This window comes from Lupinus angustifolius, chromosome LG08 (genome assembly GCF_001865875.1).
Source record: "Lupinus angustifolius cultivar Tanjil chromosome LG08, LupAngTanjil_v1.0, whole genome shotgun sequence".
In the NCBI taxonomy this organism is placed as follows: Eukaryota; Viridiplantae; Streptophyta; class Magnoliopsida; order Fabales; family Fabaceae; genus Lupinus; species Lupinus angustifolius.
This window is the reverse complement of record NC_032016.1, coordinates 23,816,865-23,835,850: the sequence shown is the minus strand read 5'-3', so window position 1 is coordinate 23,835,850 and position 18,986 is coordinate 23,816,865. Positions and strand designations below refer to the sequence as shown.

At 32.1% G+C, this 18,986-nt stretch overlaps 2 protein-coding genes and 1 long non-coding RNA gene across 5 annotated transcripts; 1 reads left to right on the top strand and 2 right to left on the bottom strand.

Annotated features, from left to right (window-relative positions):
• On the bottom strand, positions 85 to 3,859 carry LOC109355357 (probable serine/threonine-protein kinase PBL5). Of its 3 annotated transcripts, none has more exons than XM_019598474.1 (5): positions 3,599 to 3,859; positions 2,771 to 3,021; positions 2,392 to 2,581; positions 1,892 to 2,283; positions 85 to 686 (listed from the first exon to the last, which is right to left on the bottom strand). In XM_019598474.1, exons 1-5 carry the CDS (start codon positions 3,696 to 3,698, stop codon positions 369 to 371), a joined length of 1,251 nt encoding a protein of 416 aa, XP_019454019.1. In that variant the 5' UTR covers positions 3,699 to 3,859; the 3' UTR covers positions 85 to 368. The 3 variants fall into 3 exon arrangements, 1 of the variants encoding a protein (XP_019454019.1); XR_002108652.1 differs by having other exon boundaries at positions 575 to 686; positions 1,117 to 2,283; XR_002108653.1 differs by having other exon boundaries at positions 595 to 686; positions 1,187 to 2,283.
• On the bottom strand, positions 4,863 to 5,651 carry LOC109355358. The gene is made up of 2 exons (XR_002108654.1): positions 5,580 to 5,651; positions 4,863 to 5,465 (listed from the first exon to the last, which is right to left on the bottom strand). It is a non-coding gene; the product is annotated as an uncharacterized LOC109355358 (long non-coding RNA).
• Positions 10,507 to 14,570, top strand: LOC109355350 (AP2-like ethylene-responsive transcription factor TOE3). Its single transcript, XM_019598461.1, is given in 11 exon segments — positions 10,507 to 11,458; positions 11,753 to 11,778; positions 11,874 to 11,904; positions 12,004 to 12,091; positions 12,176 to 12,321; positions 12,601 to 12,645; positions 12,744 to 12,847; positions 12,964 to 13,031; positions 13,354 to 13,417; positions 13,420 to 13,466; positions 13,953 to 14,570. Coding segments are annotated over 11 exon segments (1,356 nt in total). The 5' UTR covers positions 10,507 to 10,994; the 3' UTR covers positions 14,226 to 14,570.

The following is an 18,986-nucleotide window of genomic DNA, read 5'->3' as shown; positions in this document are numbered from 1 at the left end:
AAATTAATCTTTAATGAGTTCAAGACAAACAATTCTAATTGAATCAAATAACCCCAGAGCTATAGCTTTCAATTACAATTTTTCCATAATTTTCATGTAGTTTCACAACTATAAGTTACAATCTCACATAAATGTGAGACAAAGTTAATTATTATGACTGAATCTAAATTCTAACAAATGGCCAAAAGACAAATCCTATGGAGAGAGGCATCATCTTAGATACAAGAAAGACATCTGGTAGGGTAATGAGGGGAATACTACAAGGAAGAAATTTTCATTATGTGAAAAACTTATTTTTCAGTTATATCCTATGAGACAAATTTTGATAAGCCAAGTTAAATATGAACAGACAAAAACAACCTAACAACCTAGTTTACAGACCTGTCTCTCTCATTTCCATCATCACTAACATTGTGTTTATGTTTATGATCACCCCTTCTTACTCTTGGAGAGGATGGACTTCTACATCTTTGTACACGATCAATTTGAGGATCATATTTTTGGGAAGTAACATAATTTAGAGCTGTAACCACATCACCTATAGCAGGCTGCATATTAGGCTGCTCTTGAACACACATTGCAGTAATAGCAAGAGCTTGGTATAAACCTCTCGCCGGATATTGACCTTCAAGCAATGGATCAACCATTTGTGGGAATTTCTTTCGATCTTTGAATAAGGGTCTTGCCTGCAAATGATTTACATGTACTATCAGGTAAACGGTTTAGTAGTAGAATGAGTTTTTGTCTATTTAGGTAACTTCTCAAGTACACAATAAATTGGCAATGTTCAAAATTGACACTATTTTCTTCTTAATGTACTCAATGAAATGGAATGTGGAGCTTGCATGCATTAAAAGAGAACTAAAAGGAGCTTTCAAGATGATTATGCTTCTTGATTGTGACCTTTTATTTATACTCTCAAGTTATATGACATTATTATTAAACAATAAAGCTAATAACTTCGAGCTTTCCAGTTACTTATAGTACCAGCTTATCAAGAACACAATGTCACAAATATGCAAAAGCAATTTGTATTTTGTGTATGAAACCCTTACTTAGAGCATGAAAATAAGAGCATGTATTATCTCCTGTGACTAAAAGGGGGGGAAGGCATACCACCAAGCATTGCACTCAATGTGGTGGAGGATTGTTCACTTTGCCATGAGAGCTTAGTTTGATTCCTCACCAAGATGCTTGATGGCCTAACCTGGGGGAAGGCACCATTTTGCAGGGCATTAAATTGCTCCAGCTATTCCTCTGCTGGACCATGTTGTAAGCTTTTCCAGGGGGTTTAGCATGAAGGGACACAGTCACCATGCTTAGTATGGGGCCTGATGCTCCTTGATGGGTTTGGACTTTGGAGGGTACAAACCTGCTTGCCCATTTTTTCTTACCAAAGGACAAAGGTCCAAAACAAAAAAAGAAAAGGCATGCAATGATATTTATAGTAGTATCCCTTTAGCATTTTAGCATCATCACTCTTAAATAATGTAAACTGTGAGTTTTATTGAAGTTTATAAAAGGGAAAATGCATGAGCAGACAAATTAGTCACTTGGTTGTATAAAAAAAACCAACAATAAAACAACACAGTCTAGGTGAAATGGTTGACAAGTAGCAGTAGAATTTCCTATTTGGATACTTTAACTAACTGCCAACCTTAATTCAAAGTTGCAGCTCTTCCAAAGATAATATCACACTACAGAAACATGAGAGATGTTAATACAAACTAATCCGAGCTTGACCGAAAGTAGCACCAAAGATTAACACGTAGTTGAACTTGCAACTTAAATTCCCGGCATGGCCAATTTGATAAGAACATTTTCTACAAAAGTAAATCAACAAGCATGATTCCAAATTAAGCAATAAAAAGATAGGTAAAGAGTGACATACCCATGCAACCAAGTTTTTTTCTTTGTGAGATTTTGTAGGGTCAATGGCTTTCCTGCCTGTGATGAGCTCCAAAAGAACAACCCCGAAGCTGTAAATATCTGACTTGAATGTTAATTTACCTGTCATTGCATAATCTGGAGCACAATATCCATATGTACCCATAACCCTTGTTGAAACATGGGTCTTATCACCACTTGGGCCTACTATTGCCAAACCAAAATCAGATAACTTGGGATGATATCCCTCGCCTAACAAAATGTTCGAGCATTTCAAATCACGGTATATGACAGGAGTCTTCATTTTATTATGCAAATACTCCAAACCACTAGCTGCACCTGCTGCTATTTTCATCCTCGTATTCCAATCAAGCGGTTTTCTACCGGGCAGAAGATCTAATGTAGAAGAGGAAATGATATGAGCCAGAGAAAAACAATGTTGTTGACAGTATAACAATGTTATTCTCTATGAATAAAAATATATATTAGAATGATAGTATATACCGAGCAAATGGCTCTCCAAAGATCCCAATGGCATGTACTCATAAACCAATAGCCTCTGCTCTCCCTCGGCACAAAAGCCAATCAACTTGACAAGGTTAGGATGATCTGCTAAACTCAGTGTCAACACTTCAACAACAAATTCCCGAATTCCTTGAACTCCATGAGGGTCAAGTTGCTTGATAGCTACAACCTAAACAAACAATAACAAATCATAATCTCACCACAAATTGAACGAAACCCTAAACACTTAGACTCGCATGAGGCCATATAAATACGTTAGCGGCTTACCTCATATATGTTTTTCACATTCAATAACCAGATCAGGTTCAATGCACTAAAAACTATAATTCTATTACTCTTATTTTTTTTCGTAACAAACCTGGTTTATTTTTTCCAATTGCCCCCTGTAAACCTTGCCAAAGCCTCCTTCACCTAAAAAACAATCTGACCTGAAATTTCCTGTTGCAGCTGCAAGTTCATCAAAGCTGAATGTCTGCGCCCGGCTACCATTATCATTTCCATCTGCCGAAATTGGCACTTTCAATTTTAAACTCTTCAAATCCAGAGCAAGTTGATCATTCTTGGAGTCATCTTTTTTTCCATTCAGTTTTAAATCAACTTTGACCTTATCTATAACACGTACAAAACACAAATAAGGTACAGAACAAAATTATTTTAATCCAATGTGAGTGCAAACCAAAACTCTATACACAGCCACCGGAGTTTGAAAAGCAAACAAGACTCGATGAAAAGTTGCAACTTTTTGGAATATGAATCCAACGTATCCAAAACTGAAGATGGAAAATTTTAATTTAAAAATATAAACCATGGGTATTCAAAACGGATTCAATTATAATTTCCATAAGAGAGAAATGTTAGAGTTCCAGAAAACGTTAACGGTTAGATATGCCTGAACGAAAACGACGATTCTGGGGAAGACACGTTCAGAACGGTACACGATGATCCCACCCCAAAGAAGAAGAAAAATAACTTTTTTCTTATGGTAAATTAATTATAATAAAAAAATGAACTTTGATCAATTTAGGACATATTCACCAACAGAAACTTCATATTAGGAAGAAAAATCACTTAATTATAACGATCAAACATGGTCACAGAAATGGGTACAAAACAATACTAGTAAAATGAATTCCATCATAACATCCATGTATATAGAATATATAAAAAAATCAATAGATAAATTTACCAAGGGAAGTGTGATTGGTGAGCTTGTGGGTGTGGCTATAGTCTTTGGTCTTCTTCTGTGAATTTTTGGATGATTTCCTTTTCCACCAAAAGCAAATCATATTCTCTTCTTCTCTATGCTTGAGCTACGAGAAGAAGAAACAGAGAACGAAAAAAAGATGAGAAAACAGCACATGAAAATCAAAAGCAGAGAGTGTGATGAACTCTGTGTGTGAGAGAGGTAACAGTGTTCTGATTTGTGAAGATGTTGATGGCTGTGTCGAGAAATCCCCAACACATCTTTCATAAATATATAACAAAACTTATTTTCATTCATTAAAGACAAGACTTGAGATTGTGATTTAAGGAATGTTTTATATTATTATTATTATTATTATTAGAGGATAAACAAATAAAGTGTATCATAGTATCGGGTAATAAGTTATAATTTCGGTTATTATGATTATGCCATATAACATATTTCATGACTTTTATATAAATATTTTTTGAAAATTAAAAGAATAGCACATATCATAATTTAATGGTTTTGTAATATAACTTGTCTTCTATTATATAGAGATATTTTTATTATTATTATAAATTCATAATAATAATATTTTTTCTGGTGTTGGGATTGCTGATGTAAGTGATGTTTTTAATAAAAATAAAATTGTTGGTCAAAACATGATGTGTAAATGAATTGTAAACTAATGTTCACTACTCGGTGGTCTGGTTTTAATAACCCAAAAATGTAGTCTAATTTATAATACTAATTATAACTAAAAATGAAGAAAAAATTACAATGGGGCAACATTACTTGCACAAATCTACTTAGTTTTAGAACCGTTGACAAGTAGCCTTGGCCTAAACTTTCTTCTCAATTAATTTTTCTTTTAAATGTTATGTGACATGTATATATTACTTTGCATAAATAAATCATTCCATGACTTGGTCGTTGGAGGGTTTTCCACTAGCAAGACATGCGTTCAATTGTCGTTGAATGCATAATACGATTTTTTTATCTACAACCTTTCCATTAAAAAGGTATTTTAAAAATAAAATAAAAAAATATGGGCTTAAAAAAGGTAATAACATGTGACTCAGCATAAGCTCAGATAAATCTATGGGGTATAGTATTTAAAAGTTAAATTTGAATGTAAAATTCAAGATATTTCTTTTTACGTTTAACGGTATTGTGGTGTAAGAAGGAGTAATGTTATATAAAGAACTTCTTTTAAGCATGCATAATTTCAACTAAAGAAAAGTATTTATTGAACATGATGAGGATAAAGAAATTAAAGATTACACGCAAATACACACTACCTCCTCCGGTTATGTAAGCTATAACGGAGAGGTTTAGGACCTATTAGGCTATTACAATAAAACCAACCAAACTAAGTCCTTAGAAGAAAAATATAAACATAACAAAAACAACAACCATAGCAAATAATCATGCTCAACCACCAAAAAACATTGGTTTTGCAGGATTTTATTTTTCACACACCACATCTTAGAGACAACGTTAATTAAAGGAAACAAAAGCTTATGTCCACGGTAAAAAAGAACAGACATAGACACTTCATATTCTTATATTTGATGATGAAAGTAACCACAATGAAGCATGTGTTGAGATAGGTTCAATATTATGGAGTAGTCTATGAGGACACATCAGAATTATAAGCACTTGGTGGTGGGGTAGTAGAAGCAGAACCACCAGCGTTGTTGTTATTATCATCATTATTTTCAGTGATTTTTTCACCCTTTGAGGTCACAAACTTAACAAAGCTGCTAAATATTTGAGCTTTGATTTGTCCTCTTTTTGGGGGAAGGTTTGCTTTATCCTTGTCATGTGTTAAAGAAGAAGTTGTTGCCATTTTCTTTGTTTTGACCTGTGAAAAGATGAAGAAAGAAACAAAGAACACATAAATAATAACTTTGAAATTAGGAAAATATGAAAATTTAAGATTACTTGAAAAACAGAACCAAAATTATTTTAAAATTACAATGATTTGGAAGAGGTTGGAGAGGGAGGAAAATGAGAACGGGACAGTTTTTTTGGGAACAAGTTTAGGCTTTTTACATAGATCAAGAGTGTTGGAACTTGCGACAATTATATATATAGCAAGAGTGTTGTTATATTCTAATATCTTATATAATTTATCTCCTCCGATTTTAATTTATTATATATCAAAATATTTCTAAAAACTTAAAATATATATTATACTTTTTGGAACATATCTGATGTCTCATATTTTGTGTCACTGTATATGCTATGAGTTTATGATTGTTCATAAAAATACTTAATAATTAAATTTTAATTTAAATATATGTTTTTTGGCCAATCACATGCCCACGACACATAGAGTGACACAATATTTAGAATAACAGATGTGCACTCATACTTTTTAGTTGTTTGGGAGATAAATTATATTTTGGTATAAGAGAAAAGTTAATTTAAATGTTCTAATATAATCTTACTATAGGATGCTAACTAATCTTTCGTACAAACAAAAATAGTACTATATATTTAAAAAGTGATATATAAATACTAAATTACGTGGAAAAGTTTCGGTGTGGTACACACTGGATACAACTCATACAAGAGAAGGAAATTTCACTCCATTCAATTTTTGCTTAGAAATTTCACTTTATGTATATAATACTTGTTTTAATGTGTAATATCACCGTTATCTGTTTGGTGAGAGTCACCATGTTCACCGACCAAGTTTTAAGTTCTCCCACTTGGCACTTGCCATTTCTCAATGTCACATTACTTCTAGACAGGTTAGAGAGCATTAAGGTTGGATTTTAGACATTGGTTGACATTTATCTAAATTCTAAAATAAATGATAGAGGAATGTTAATAAATATGTAGGTATTGTTTAAAAGTTAAAAGTCAAAAGGGTGAAAGAATAAAATTCTATTTATAAGTTGATGTTTGGTTTTGTAATGTTAAAATTCTTAAACAAACTAACATTTGTAAAAACAAATCTTTTAAATAAATTTAAGTTTCAAAAGGTCGGCTTAATTGATAGTGTTAGAATATTAAGTGTCAACGTGGATTCTCCCTCTGATTAAAAACAATTTGTCTCTAAAAAAATCATATGAAAATAAAGTTTTTGTACTTATTAATTTGGAGTTAATTTTATTCAAAAAAACATTCAATAAGTTATGTTCATTAATTTCACCATTACAGAACTATACGTAATCATTATATTATTTATAATTCATTTATATTATTTTGAAGAGTTAATAATTAATAAATACTAATATAAATGATGCAATAAATATATATAAAATTCATATATTATTAGTATATACATATTTTTTCCTTGCGGCTTAAACCGTTCAATTTTCAATGATTTTAATCAAAGAAAAACTTTAAATCACTTAGATTATCTCAAAAACTATACCTTGAAGCAATCTTTAGGGTTGACTTTAGTTTATATGCGATGGACAAAACAAAACCAATAGATGTAGGTCCTCCCAACCTACCTACTAATCTTTATATTAAGTTATTATTATCAACTAAAATAATCAAATTATTGACAATATGTTTGATATCGTTCTCATATTAGTCACATTTTAGCAAAGAGAATAATGTATATCGTGATGTGAGGAAAGAAGTTATCTTCTTACACTCATTTATTAATAGACACTTATATTATTTTATTTTTTGTTTTCTTATTTATTTTTAAAATATGTAAAAATAACCATGTGACATTGACTAATTGGTATAATGAGAGAAATTATCTCCTTATACCAGTAGATACTTCATCCTCTTTGAAAAATATGATTACATAAGCATCTAAGTTTTTATATTCACCAAATCTTTTCCAAACAACTCGGGGCATGTAAGTAGACTTCGGTTTGTGTTACTTTTAGCATAACCACCGAATGCTTATGTGTCTATAATAAATAATATATCATCTTGAACTTTTTCAAATGTCTTAGTCTTGTGTGCGTTGTTTCATACCAAATCATTTCTATTAAGGAATCTTGCTAAAGTTTAAGAAAAAGGAAAATATATATATAGTATACATATGTATAGAATTATTACATTTTTTTTTAGGATGTAATTTTATAATTCAAATAATTTTCAATGATATATATCAATTGTTCTCATTTATTATTATAACAATTATTTTTATTTAAATCGCTTCTTATATACATATATACATGAAAACAATTTTTATTACATAAACTTTGATTTATAGCAAACTTTATCGACATGTATATTTATAATTCATTAAAATTGTGCACACCTTTAAATTTAAGTTGATGAGCGACATAAATTTGAGATCATTAATGTTTGAAAGTTTGTAAATTTTAATTTAGTGAAACATGGGATTAAAAACGGTTAGATAATGATCTTGACTCAAAATCAACTTGAGACAATTCTAAAAGAGTCAGATGAGCTGAGTTAAGTTCAACTAAACTCATTTCCACCGTTAGTTCTAGAGTTTACTACTTGATCCGTCTAATTTTAATTGTCACATAATCACACAAATTTAAGTAATAATTAAATGTGGTAACTATTGACAAAGAGGAAACAATCCAATGGGAAAACATAAAAGGTAAATTAAAGATGTTCATAAATGTCTCTTGAAATTATTAATATTAAATTCACTTTCATGATAATAGTTTGAGTATTTGATGTAAGATAAAATAGAGCAAAGGAAAAACAGAAATAAAAAAAATTAATTAGGAGTTCTTATCGATCATGAGCTCTTTCTTGTTACTCATATAATTCATGGCTTCTTCTAATCAGCAAACATAGCGTCAATCCTATACCTTATAAAGGATACACTTTTCCTTTGTTTTGATTTCACGGTGAAAAGAAAAAAGGGTCATTTTTTTAAGATTGAAAAATCAACAGCAAACAGTAGATAAGATATCGTGGTTTCTGAAGTGAGTTAGCAAATAATATATGGAAGTGTAATGGGTCTTCTAATATACTGTTACATGATAATATTACGTACGTGGGGAGAGTTAAACATAAATATTATAATTTTTATATTGTATTAAAATACATTAATGAAAACCTATTTATTATCTAGTCTACTCTTTATAACTTTATCATCTACGAAACATGTTATAAGATCCAATTGGTAGATGCCAAGATTTTGTAAACAAAATTAATTGAGTCATTTGAATCTTTATATCATTGCAGTTATTTTATGCACCGTTATTATTTGAAGAATTATGGCTTGAATAGATGTTAGATATTTCTGGGTGATATATTTTTGTTTTGGAGTGCACCACTCACACGGGATATGGATCCTACTCAAATGATCTTGTTTCTTATAATGAAATAGTTTTTATACACTCCACAAAAATTGAATGGCCAATATTTTGAAAACATGAGCTATTTATTGGTTGATGTGAAAGATACTCTAAATTATTAAATTTGACAACAAAAACATTTGGAACATACAAAGTAACTAAAGAATTACTAAGATTAATTTTTAAGAATACCAAACATGCTATCATAAAATCTATTTTGAAATATTTATATCTGCATTTTTTTTAAGAGGAACTTGTGTAAATTGAACTATATTTTCAAGAATTAAATCGTTATGGAATAAATAAATAGAATACCTCCTCATATCAGGAGATAATTTATCTCTTTTATCCAATAAAAATGTGACATGTGTGCTATTTTGTTTATTTTTAAAAATATTTTTATAGAAAATGATGAAACATGACACATGTCATGATTTTACTGACAGGAAAAGATAACTTATCTCATTATACGAGGAGATACTTCATTCTCATAAATAAAATAGAGAAGAAGAAAAACAGCCTTCCAAAAAAGAGAGAGCCCAAAGAGTTGCTGTTTATAACTGTAACGAAGTCCATATTGCTTTGGACTTGGCCCAATACTTGTATCTATATATATATAGATTATCCATCAATAATATCATCATGCTAACAATGAATTTTAAATTCACAAATTTTTTACTAACTCAACATTTGTTGATACATGTATAATTTTTTTAAATATGTATACATGTAAAGAAAAGCAAGCATATAGACTATTGTATACATTACACTAACAGTAGAGTATAATTTAGTAAATATACTTTTAAAATGTAGACATTGTGTAGAGTTGAGAGTTGAGACTTCTGTAAAACTATACTAAATATGTTTGGTTAACAATTTTACTCATAGGGAACTTATGATGTTTTACTGTGATTACAAGATTTTTTTTTATATAATCGTCAATAAGAAATGACAAACAACTTAACAAATATTATAAATTTATAAAATCTATGATGTTTTATTGACGTTTCTACATCTTAAATTTGTTGAATCTAATTAATTTTAATTATAATTTCAAAGGACAATTTCATCATACAAAGTTAAACAGCAAACAAAGAATCATATAAAAATACTCCATTTGTTTAATCTAATTTTTATATATAAGTTTTCTGTTCATTTTTATATATAAGTTTTCTGTTCATTTTTATATATAGAAGATTGTAAGTAGTGAGTATAGAAGATTGTTTCAAAAAATAATCATATTAATTGTTTTAGGAAATACATTTTTGTTTACTATAGAAACTATCATTGGTCAAAATTTAAATTTTATATAAAAAGACGAAATTGTAAAAGTAAATAAAATAACGATAGAGGTGGAAAAAAGAGTGAAGGTGGAAAAGATATTAAACTTGCTACTGGTGTTTCCATCCATGAGACTACAGAAAGAAAAGAAAGAGCAAAAAAAAAACAAGGAATGATAGTGAGGGGGAAGAAGGATGACGTAAGGAAAGAAGTATATGAGATTGTTAATTTGAGTCATACTATCAACAAAAAAGAACTTATAAAGTGATTTGATATAAAGGTAAAGAAAGTTAAGGTGTAGTCTCAACCAAAAAACAAAATATCCATCCCCTCTTCTAACAATATCAGTGACCAGTAACCGAACCAACCGGTCTCATTTAAGCAGTATATAATATTCCTTCCCTCTTAAAACAGACTTGGGTCTGAAACTGTAGTGTTGCTTCACACCTTTCATCTCTCTGTTTTTTCCATATATGGAATCTATATAAACGGCGATTATTTTTATCATCGCCGAGTAGATGATAAATGTAACTCTTAAATTCTTCGTTGCTTTCTGCTCATACTTCCTTATGTGAGTTTCTTCCCTCATTCGTTTCCTTTTCCGTTCGCCTGAGAAATTCTCCGGCGATCTAAAAAAGACTATACGAGCTCGAGATTCATTTTTTCTCTTGTTTTTATTTCCATATCACGAGTTCTTCAACCGTTTTGTTTACGATAATAACTGCATCATTCGATTATATTCGATCGTGTTTATGTTCTCTTTCGAATCATCGCTCCTAAAAAACCACCGGTGTAGTTGAAGTGAAATTAGTAAGTATTTTAGTTTTCAGTTTCGTTGAAGATAATTCACCATGTTCGATCTCAATCTAAATTCGGACTTGGCCGATTCAACTAAGAATTGCAACTCAGTGCAGTTGATGGAAAAGTTTCCAGAAGATTACTGTAACAAAATGGCGGAATCAGCAACATCGAATTCCTCCGTGGTCAATGCGGACGGGTCCAGCAACGACGACTCGTACTCCACACGCGCCGAAGAAGCCTTCACCGTCGATTTCGGTATCCGTAAGGCAGAAGGAAGAAACGACGTCGTAACTATGGAGCTCTTTCCTGTTAATGAAGTGGAAGGTGTTTTATTCGGGAACTGGAATCAAACGTCGTCGTTTGATCGTCAAAGCGTGACGAAGGTGGTTCAGGTTGAGGAACAACCTCAACCGCCGCAAGTGAAAAAGAGCAGAAGGGGACCAAGGTCTCGGAGCTCGCAGTACAGAGGAGTCACCTTCTATAGAAGAACCGGAAGATGGGAATCACATATCTGGTTAGCTTCTCCTGCTAATTTTTGGCGCGAATTGGTTTTATTTTGGTTTTCTCCTTTTCTTTTTGGTATTATTACAGTTATGTTTGTTTAGCTTGATTTTGATTATGGTTGTAACTTACATTTATGACTATGGTTGTTGCTGTTATCATTATTATTCTTTGTTGTTGTTGGTATTATTTGGTTATTTATTATCATTACCGTTTTACTGGAGAAATTTTGTATTGGTGGTTCATGGTTGAATCGCATCTGACTTTTTTTCTTTCTTGGGATTGTATTTGTAAATATTTGGTTTAGGGATTGCGGGAAGCAAGTCTATTTAGGTATGTGTTGCGTTTTATGTATTCCAGTACATATTTTTAATAATTGATTTACTATTTTTAGCATATTCTGATGAAATTGGTATCGGGGCTTGTAGGTGGATTTGACACTGCTCATGCAGCTGCTAGGTAAAAGCCTTGCACGTATTTGATTTTCTTTGTTGTGGTTTTGAGGATTTGATTGTTGTGCTGCTTTCTCCTCCACTGACTTGTGATTTTCAAAATTAGAGCCTATGATCGAGCTGCTGTTAAGTTCCGGGGAATTCGTGCAGACATCAATTTCAGTCTGAGTGATTATGAGGATGATCTTAAACAGGTTGGAAAAAGTCATAAGCACTTCATTTATATGAAAATAGATGGTGCATGTGATTAGAATTTTCACCCTTTTACTGGTGCACAGATGAAGAATCTATCCAAAGAGGAATTTATTCATATATTGCGTCGTCAAAGCACTGGTTTCTCAAGGGGGAGTTCAAAATACCGAGGAGTGACACTCCACAAATGTGGACGTTGGGAGGCTCGAATGGGACAATTCCTTGGTAAAAAGTGAGGACTTGTTTTTCTATAGATTATGATCATCTCGTCTTACTTAAATGATAGGGCATATCAATTGAAGTAGTGGTGTACTGTGATTATAGGATGTATAGCAAATTCGATTACCTATAGGCCTGCATAGCGTATTGGTTTAAGCTTAGTTTTCAATAGTTCTGTACGATATTTACATGTTTACAAAACATGCTTAAGACTGAGGTACTGAGATGCATGTTTCAAAGAAAAGATTGGCAAAGGTGTTTTGGTTATAGAGATTGCAATGCTTTTGTGCAGGTATATATATCTTGGGTTATTCGACAGCGAAGTAGAAGCTGCAAGGTCTAGTGATACATGAATTACATTGTTATTACATTGAATTATCAATCCATAAGGGTTCCATCCAATACATGTCTCTCTTTTGATTTTCTGGAAACCAGGGCTTATGACAAGGCAGCTATCAAATGCAATGGAAGGGAAGCAGTGACTAACTTTGAGCCAAGTATATATGAAGGGGAGATGAAGTCTGCAGCTAATAACGAAAGTAGTACATCATACAAAAGAGCTTCTTATATTTTTAAGTTTTTTACTTCCATGTCCTTTTCAGAGTAAATAATGTTTTCTCTGTGAAATGGGATTTATATTTAATTTTAAAAACAGGTAGCAGTCACAATCTTGACCTCAATTTGGGCATGGCGACCCCAGGACACGGTGTCAAAGAAAAGAGGGTACAATTTCAATTCCCATCTGTACATGCATGCTCAAGGTTTAAGGTTACAGTTGAAATTATGTTAGATGCATTTATATTAGGCTTCTTCCGAATCACAAGAACAAAAGTTGACAGATCTCCTTATGCCCTCAAGCCAGTTTCATAACACTTTGTATAGTGATAACTTTGAGGACATATTTATTTGGAAGCAAAGCTCTTGTGACCTTTGTGGGTTTATGCCAACCTAATTAATTACAACATTTCCCCTTGATGTCCATGATCTAGTAATGAATTTACATATCCTACTGGGTTGTCATAATATGGTTTCTCTTTATTTGCAGATGGACACAAATGTTAATTCAATAATTGGTAATTCATCTTCAAAAAGGCTGGTTGTAACTGAAAACACTCTTCCATATGGAATGGCATGAATCCTAGTTTCTTTCCCAATCAGGTGATTTCACTATCTGGTATTTAGTTTTACAACTGGAGCTGATTGATCATTACTGTATTGAGTGATTCATATAAAACGCTAACAATTATTACCTTGCTAAGTATCCTCACTAGAACAAAGAAGAATGCTTGCCTTTTGATGCCCATACACTTAGATACTTCAGTTAAAGTTGAGTTTTATATTCAAGGATTTAGTAATGAATTATTTTTATGAGCTTATAGTGCAATTTTTGTTGCAGGAAAGCGATTTTTATTGTGTTATAAATATATGTATACTGATGAAGTAAGATGAATATGGTGTATGGCTATGAAAACAGAGCCCCTCTTCACAACACCGTGATAACATTTTCACTGAACTTTCTGCTGCATTCGTATAGTTTTATTAGCTGATCTAGAAATTCTGGCCAACTCAATATTGTGAAATCATCAAAATCTGAGTGTAAACAATTTGCAAGCATGCCTTACAATTTTTTTAATTATATGGCAGGAAAGAGTGGGCAAATTCAGCATAGATCCTTCAAAAGGACACCCCAGCTGGGCCTGGCAAATGCATGGCCAAGTCACAGCTACCGTAGTACCACCGTTCTCTGCCGCAGCATCATCAGGATTCTCAATTTCAGCTCTGCCTCCATCGAGTTCTATCTTTCCAAAAAAACATGCATACTCAATTCCGCAAAGTCTCTGTTTTTCGTTATCCAGCACACATAGTAGCAATGCGTCTCAATATTGCCAGGTTAAGCCCCCACAGGCACCACAGTAGCCTGTCTTGTAAATACAGATGAAGTGCAAACCATTACTGGTGTTTGCATTCTAAATTCTTTGTATAATTCAGTTACTGGCTGATGTATAGGGAGACTTGATATCTGATTGTTACCTCTTCATTAAACCATGTTTGAAGGAAATATTGTTCTTCTCGTGCACTGGAACTTCTGTGGCACTGCTTTTTTTTTTCTTTCTTTCTTTTCAAATAATTGGCACTCAAAATTCTTATATTTGCCCACCAATCTTGGGATTATAGACCCTACTTGTGCATCCCATAAATGGGAGGAAGTGAAAGAGTATTTTATATTTTCCATGGTGGAATTCACAACCTGACTTTACTACACAGCAGATCTATGTTATTACTTTCGTTTAATATTTAGTAGTCTGAATATTTTCTATGAGATTTGGGGGTTAAGCCTGGTAGCCCAATATCTGAACAGATTAGGCAAAGAAGATAGACAGGTCTACAACTTTACATAACTCAGTGCCGTGTTCAGATTATAAATCATTCAATGTTACTGTTTTTTATTTCTTTTATCCGCAAGATGAAAAGGAAAAGAGATGGAGTGGTTAAAAAGGTTATAACACTATTTTGAGCAAGGAACTCTCCATTTTTTCCCTTCTTTTCTTTACCTTCAAAAGTTAACATTTCATTGTCAGTTAATTTCGTTAACGCTTTACTGGGTGATGATGAAGATACTGACCCAACATGTGGCAAGTAATAAGCCACCGTGCAATTTTGTTGGTTGCAATGAGAGTCAGCCACGTCCAATGGGTGACAAATGTAATTGCACTAGTTATACTATGTTATTTATTATATTGGCAGCAGATCAGAGCAGATTCATTCATATTTGATACCACTAAAATAGATATAGACCAAACCAAGCCTATGAAATTGGACACCTTTGTGTTCACGTGCCACATGTTTCATTGTACTGTCAGAGAAAACAATGAATCAATTAGAATCAGTTTTTTTCTGTGAACGAGTACAAGTGTTATGGTCTTTGAGGATAGAGAATGTTAAGGTTTATTTGCTAATTGAGTTTTTAAGATGAAGAAATAAAGGGAGAAAAGAGGCTTCAAAACTATCACACAAATGTATTGATTGAATGACTCTAAAACCTTTCAAGTCAACTAGAAATGGAATCACTTTTTCCACATTACCATTACCATGTAGTACATATAACCATACAAGTCTAAACATATCTCTATTATTAAGTGTCGTATTCACTATTATGAAGGACAAAAGTCTGATACTAGGGTCCATTATAAGTGAGTGCGACATGGGGACCCACCCTTATATGTTTGGAAATCTCACATCTTCCTGCGGTACAAAATTAAAATAGAAACTGCAGGAAATGAAGGATATGATATGATTAAATAGTTAAAAGTGTGTGGACTAAGTGATGTAAGTTACATATTTATTCTGTCTGTTTTCCTTCTCTAGGTAGCTCCAAACAGGGAACAAATAAACATCCATAACATGCACAGATTTTATTGGGAATGTTGTTGGGATATATATCTTCCATCATCTCCTCGACATAATTTAAATATTTGTTTTGCTATTTTTCTTATTATCTGTTTTGAGATAAAACTTTAATATGGTAGAGCCCAACGAGTCAAAATATATTCTTTAATATGAGTCTAGTAACCAGTCTTGTAACATGCATGTGTTAACATTTGAGCCACAAACTCATCATGGATATGAAGGAACCTACATAGGAAGTGTAATTATGGAAATAGATCCTTAGTGGGATAGCTCTCACGACCTAACATGATGTGTGTGTGGTAGAGCATATGCTAATGCTATAATGAATTAGAGCCACGTCTTTATACTTCAACCTTTCTCAGAACAAAGGATAGATTAATCCAAAATATTTGTGATTAAGAATATAGCACTATTTTATTGCACTGCCATTACGCTCGAGAATCACTGTTGAATCAATCTCCTATATATCAGTTTCTTTTTTAGATTTTCTTATTAATGCTTTTCAGGATATTCATTAACATTACCATAATTTAACTAAACTAAAAATTAAGTATAAATAAGGATAAAAAGAACCATCAAAGTGGAACATAGGAAGTAATAAATAGGATAGTAGGGTAATCATATCATGTAAAATTGTCTCTCATAACTAATAAATGTTAGAGAAGTAAGATAAAAAAATGATGACATCATAAATAACAGTATAATTGAGAACATAGAATTAAATATTAGAAATCCTAAAAAAAATGAAATAAAAATAAAATAGTACCACACTAAAACATTTATCCCATTAAGTATGGCCGATTACATGGATCGAACGATGCCATTACGGTTTATCATAAATTATATTTATTAACAAAACGTTGAGTTCTATATTTATTTTATCATTTCATCTATGATTTTTTTGGTCTCCTTAATTCTTTAGAAATTATATTAACTTAATCTACTAAAACATAAAATATAAAAAAAAAATGAAGGGGTGGAATAGTAGGTCAATTGCATCCTCCACCACTTGATTAAAGAACATTAAAAACACTAGGCTCCGAGGAAGACACCCAAATGGGTTGGGTTGGATTGAAAGGATGGGATCACATGTTTTCGTTCATGTAGTATATTAAGTAAACATTTTATTCATTTAAAAAGAAAAAATAAAAACAAAATTAATATTTTAATATTATTTTATGAAGTTTGATTGGTCCGAAATAGAAGGACAAGTAAATCATTGAATAAATGATCCTTGTCCGGATTTAAAGTTAGCATTTATTTCTTTCTTTCTTTGTTTGTAACTGAAATCCCATCATAGTATTTGCCATATCAACTGTATTACTATTTCTGTTCTTGTCTTTGTCATCTCAATGTCAATTTGCCATAAAGTCCATCTAATTGACACCTCACCACTCTTTCGACAGCGATATGAAACGCCACCACAAATGCTAAACACAAAAATGCGCTCATGGTCGCTGAAGATTTTAATGCCCAATCTAACTGGTCCCAGAAAAATCTCTAAATATGGCAGGCTTGGTAAGAAAGGGACAAATGAAAATTCAATAATATAAATATTTAATAGTATGTGTCCCTACATTTTGTTTGATCTTAATACAACTAGCTCCTTACATTTTAATATTTGACAATTTAGATTGAATATATATTGTAAAATTTGGAGGTTTGATCAGGTATTTAACCGGAGTGGGTTGTTCTAAAGCTTTGAGCTATTGTCAAAAGTGTTACCATTGCATAGAACTTGAGCATTTGTTCATTGATTTGTTGACTTCGATTACGTTTGATAGTTGTGGTAGTTATCTTTTATAGAAGTGATTGAAGGTGGTGCTAGTTTTGTTATGGTTTATGCTGTAAGCGTAAATAAGTCATCTAATCTATCCATTTACACATGTTCCATGGGAGACATGGTAGAACTATATTTTTTTTGAAAGGGTAGCAAAAACTATCGATATTTAAGCACGTGGGAGTTAGATTAAGACCAAATAGCCAAATATAACTCCAAGGACTTCGATTAATTTGTCGAAAAGGTCCAACAAAGACTCCACCGCTAGTAGTCTAATTTATTTAGGTAGAGCGTTTATGACAAATGACACTATGCATATTGTAAATGTTTCTATCCCTCACAAAAGAATCATAGATGCTCCTTAGTAGGATAAAATGGAGGGCTCATGCAATCATTTTGAGTGGTTTGGACAGAAATCAAATATCCTGAATGTGGTGTCTCACTTTCTATCCTTTGTTTTTAAAAAATTTATTTTATTCACATATCGATATATAATTAGTTTGTGACAGAGAATGAGACATCATTGATGATAGATGTTGCACTTAAATAATACTTTTTGTTGGATGGGAGATAATAAATAAGACAGATAGACTTGGAATTAGAGTCTGCCAGGATGAAACAAGGCGAACATTTCTAAATCTGAGGTGGGTAATAGCGGTTACTACCAAGTGCTGAAGTGCCCAACTTGCTCTAGAACCCTCTAAGGGAAAACAGATTTGGAATATTGAAACTTTCCATATAATGGCAATGCCTATGAATTGATTGAATTTTTTGCGAACATTTTAGCAAAGAGAGCCTCGTGCATTTATCGAATGTTAATATTTTGTCGTTCCTATATTAGTATTGAGACCAAAATACACTAGGAAATTAGCATGCAACATCAACAGTCCGTGTTAATTTGACATGACGATCTAACCCACGCCATTACCTGATCACAGCAAATTTCTTATAAGCACATAGGTGGCACGACCAAGTTGCAATTTTTATGGTAGCCTTTGGTTAAGAGTTAAAACTATCTACAATAGCCTAAACAAGCCCATCGATGAAATGATGAAGACACCCTTACGGTTCCTTGTCTTTGAGAATCTTGCACTTGCAAACCGTTAAGAATCAAAGAGCTGTCATAAAACTCTACTATAAGAAACCATTGAATGGATTGTTCATATAATCATACCCCCAAAATATATAGAAAACCTTCAATTGATGGAGAATAGACAACCCCGAAATAAATCAGTGAACAACATCTCGACATTATGTTAAAAGGCAGAGAAAGAGAGGAATGAGAATGAATAGATTTGGAAAATGTTTCCATTGTTTGGGAGTTAAGTAAAAGAGAAGTATTTTAAAGGAATTATGGAGTCCTCTAAAACCCTTTGCATATTGCATTGCCCATTTTTATAATCCTTCAAACATGAGATACCTAAATGTCATTAATACAATTTTATAATTACATTCTTGTTTATTTTTCATTATTAATTAGATTTTTAGAA

Coding starts and splice junctions, on each gene's coding strand:
- LOC109355357 (XM_019598474.1), bottom strand. CDS start 3,698: ATGATTTGCTTTTGGTGGAAAAGGAAATCATCCAAAAATTCACAGAAG. Junction 2,284..2,391: donor TTTGGAGAGCCATTTGCTCG/GTATATACTATC, acceptor CTTCTACATTAG/ATCTTCTGCCCGGTAGAAAA. Junction 687..1,891: donor AAAAAAACTTGGTTGCATGG/GTATGTCACTCT, acceptor AATCATTTGCAG/GCAAGACCCTTATTCAAAGA.